Raw genomic sequence first — 2,364 nt, forward strand, 5'->3', positions numbered from 1 at the left:
TAATTTAAATCGTTTTTATACTGAAAGTTATAAAACAGGTAAAACAAGAAAAGTGTTGTGAAATAATAAGATGTGTTCCATAATTAAAGATGCTGAAAATAATAAAGAAAATGTGCAAGGTTGTAAAAAAATTAACAAAAGGGAAGAAAATATAAAAAATCGAATGTATGGTAAACAATATGACGGCTTATCAAAAGGAAATATTTGCGAAAGGAAACCACGAGAAATAAAAGCAGCATGCACATCTAATTATTGTGTACAAAGTTCAACTCGGCATTGTTCTCTTTATTCAGAAAATGTGCGGAAGGAGATATTTGAAAATTTTTGGCAAATGTCATGGGACCAAAAGAAAGTTTATGTAACTAGGAGTATTGAAGTTCATGCTAAAAAGCGGATTTATGTGGAAAATTCCCGAACGTTCATATTCAAAATCCTATTTTTTGCATCATAAAAGAGTACGTCATCAAGTGTGCAGTAAAATGTTTTTGTCAACCCTTGGTATTTCGGAAACTATGGTAAGAAGTTGGTTGAGTTCCAGTGAACTTTATAGCACTCAATTGGGTCCTGAAAATAAAAAAAATTTGCAAGTGGAAAATCGAAGAAACACAATACGGGAAAAAAACCTATCAAGATAGATTAAATTATTTAATTAAATGGTTGGAAGACATTCCGAAACTAGAATCCCATTACCGACGTCAGTATACAAATAAATTGTATTTTCAATCAGAATTTAAATCGTATGCAAATGTGTATGAAGTTTATTCTCGAGACTGTAAATCGCATAATGCAAATGATATCGCTCCTATATCCTTCCCAAATTTTATGAAATTTTTAAATACAAATAATTTATCGATTTTTAAACCAAGAAATGATATGTGTAACACTTGCATATCTTTCGAATCAAAAAATATCTCAGTGGAACAATATGATGTCCACAGAAAAGATATAAGGGAAATGAGAGAAGAAAAAAATAATGACATTGAAAGTGCTAAAGCGGGCTTATGCTCTTTATTATGTATGGACATGCAAGCGGTAAAGCTTATTCCGCAGTCAAAGGCAAATGCATCTTATTACAAAATGAAACTTCAAGTTCATAATTTTACTATATATAACGTTATTACTCATAAATCTGACAACTATGTCTGGGATGAAACTGAAGGCAGTCTTGTTGCTTCGACTTTCGCAACAATTGTAATAAAGCACATAAAGAAAGAAATACTTAATACCCCAAACATCCATCACTTTATTATATATTCTGATGGTTGCTTTTATCAAAATCGGAATGCAGTATTATCCAATGCCTTAATATAGTTTTGTGTAGTAAACCACATTACCATTGAGCATAAGTATTTAGTCGTAGGGCATACACAAATGGAATGTGACTCTACTCACTCATTAATACAACGCAAAATGAATAATAAACAAATTAATTTGCCCTCCCAACTAGTTCAACTAATGAAAGACGCACGAAAAAATCCATATCCACTAGTGGTTCATCACCTACAACACAGTTATTTCCTGGATTATGAAAATCTTCCAAAGCGGTATTCATCTATTCGACCAGGTAAACAATTTTACATCTATTTACATACGTACATGCACAAAACTTTGACAAGTTTTATGCTCAGCTTTCTATTCTATTTTTATTTACTTATTTAAAATATTTATGGATTTTTAAAATAAGTAAATTATTTTATTTTATTATATATTTGTTCTCTCAGGTAATAAAGTTGGAGATCCTACAGTAAATATGATTCGTGCTTTGGCATATGATACAACGGGATCCATATATTACAAAACCTGTTTTAAGGACGAGTATCAGCTTCTTCCAAAAAGGACTACCAGAAATTTTGAAATTCAGCAGCCTAATCTTTTGCACCCGCAAAGGTTAACGATATCCAAGAAGAAATGGCAACATCTGCAGGACCTAAAGGCTTTGATTCCAGCAGACTGTCATTACTTTTATGATAATATACCTTTTGAATAATTAATTGTTTAATAAACAATTATTAAACATTGTTCTCATTTTGACTTGAAATATTTTAATTTTTTTAGTACTTATGTACATATTAATAATAAAAATAACATGAAATATGGAAAACTTGCACCTGTTTTTATTTAAAATTAAAAAAAAAGTATTAATATTCCAATTTTAAATTTTTATACAAATTTAGATTGATCATACGTTATTTTGATTCAGAAATGAAAATTCAAAATAACGTAAGACACCTACTATAAAATTAGCAGAATTTTTTTTTTTATTTTTTTCCTAAAATATACTTATAGTGTTATGTTAATTCAGATTTGAAAATTTTGTTTCAATATCGCAAGTGGTTTTCTTTTTATACGGTTTTTTGCTTCTCC

General features: G+C 29.4%; 1 protein-coding gene across 1 annotated transcript; it reads left to right on the top strand.

Moving 5' to 3' along the window:
- Positions 1 to 439: 439 nt before the first annotated feature.
- Positions 440 to 2,026, top strand: LOC128921614 (uncharacterized). The gene is made up of 2 exons (XM_054229711.1): positions 440 to 1,564; positions 1,722 to 2,026. The coding sequence occupies exons 1-2, from the start codon at positions 1,372 to 1,374 to the stop codon at positions 1,985 to 1,987; spliced, it is 459 nt and encodes a 152-aa protein (XP_054085686.1). The 5' UTR covers positions 440 to 1,371; the 3' UTR covers positions 1,988 to 2,026.
- The last annotated feature ends 338 nt before the right edge of the window (positions 2,027 to 2,364 follow it).

This window comes from Zeugodacus cucurbitae, chromosome 4 (assembly GCF_028554725.1).
Source record: "Zeugodacus cucurbitae isolate PBARC_wt_2022May chromosome 4, idZeuCucr1.2, whole genome shotgun sequence".
In the NCBI taxonomy this organism is placed as follows: domain Eukaryota; kingdom Metazoa; phylum Arthropoda; class Insecta; order Diptera; family Tephritidae; genus Zeugodacus; species Zeugodacus cucurbitae.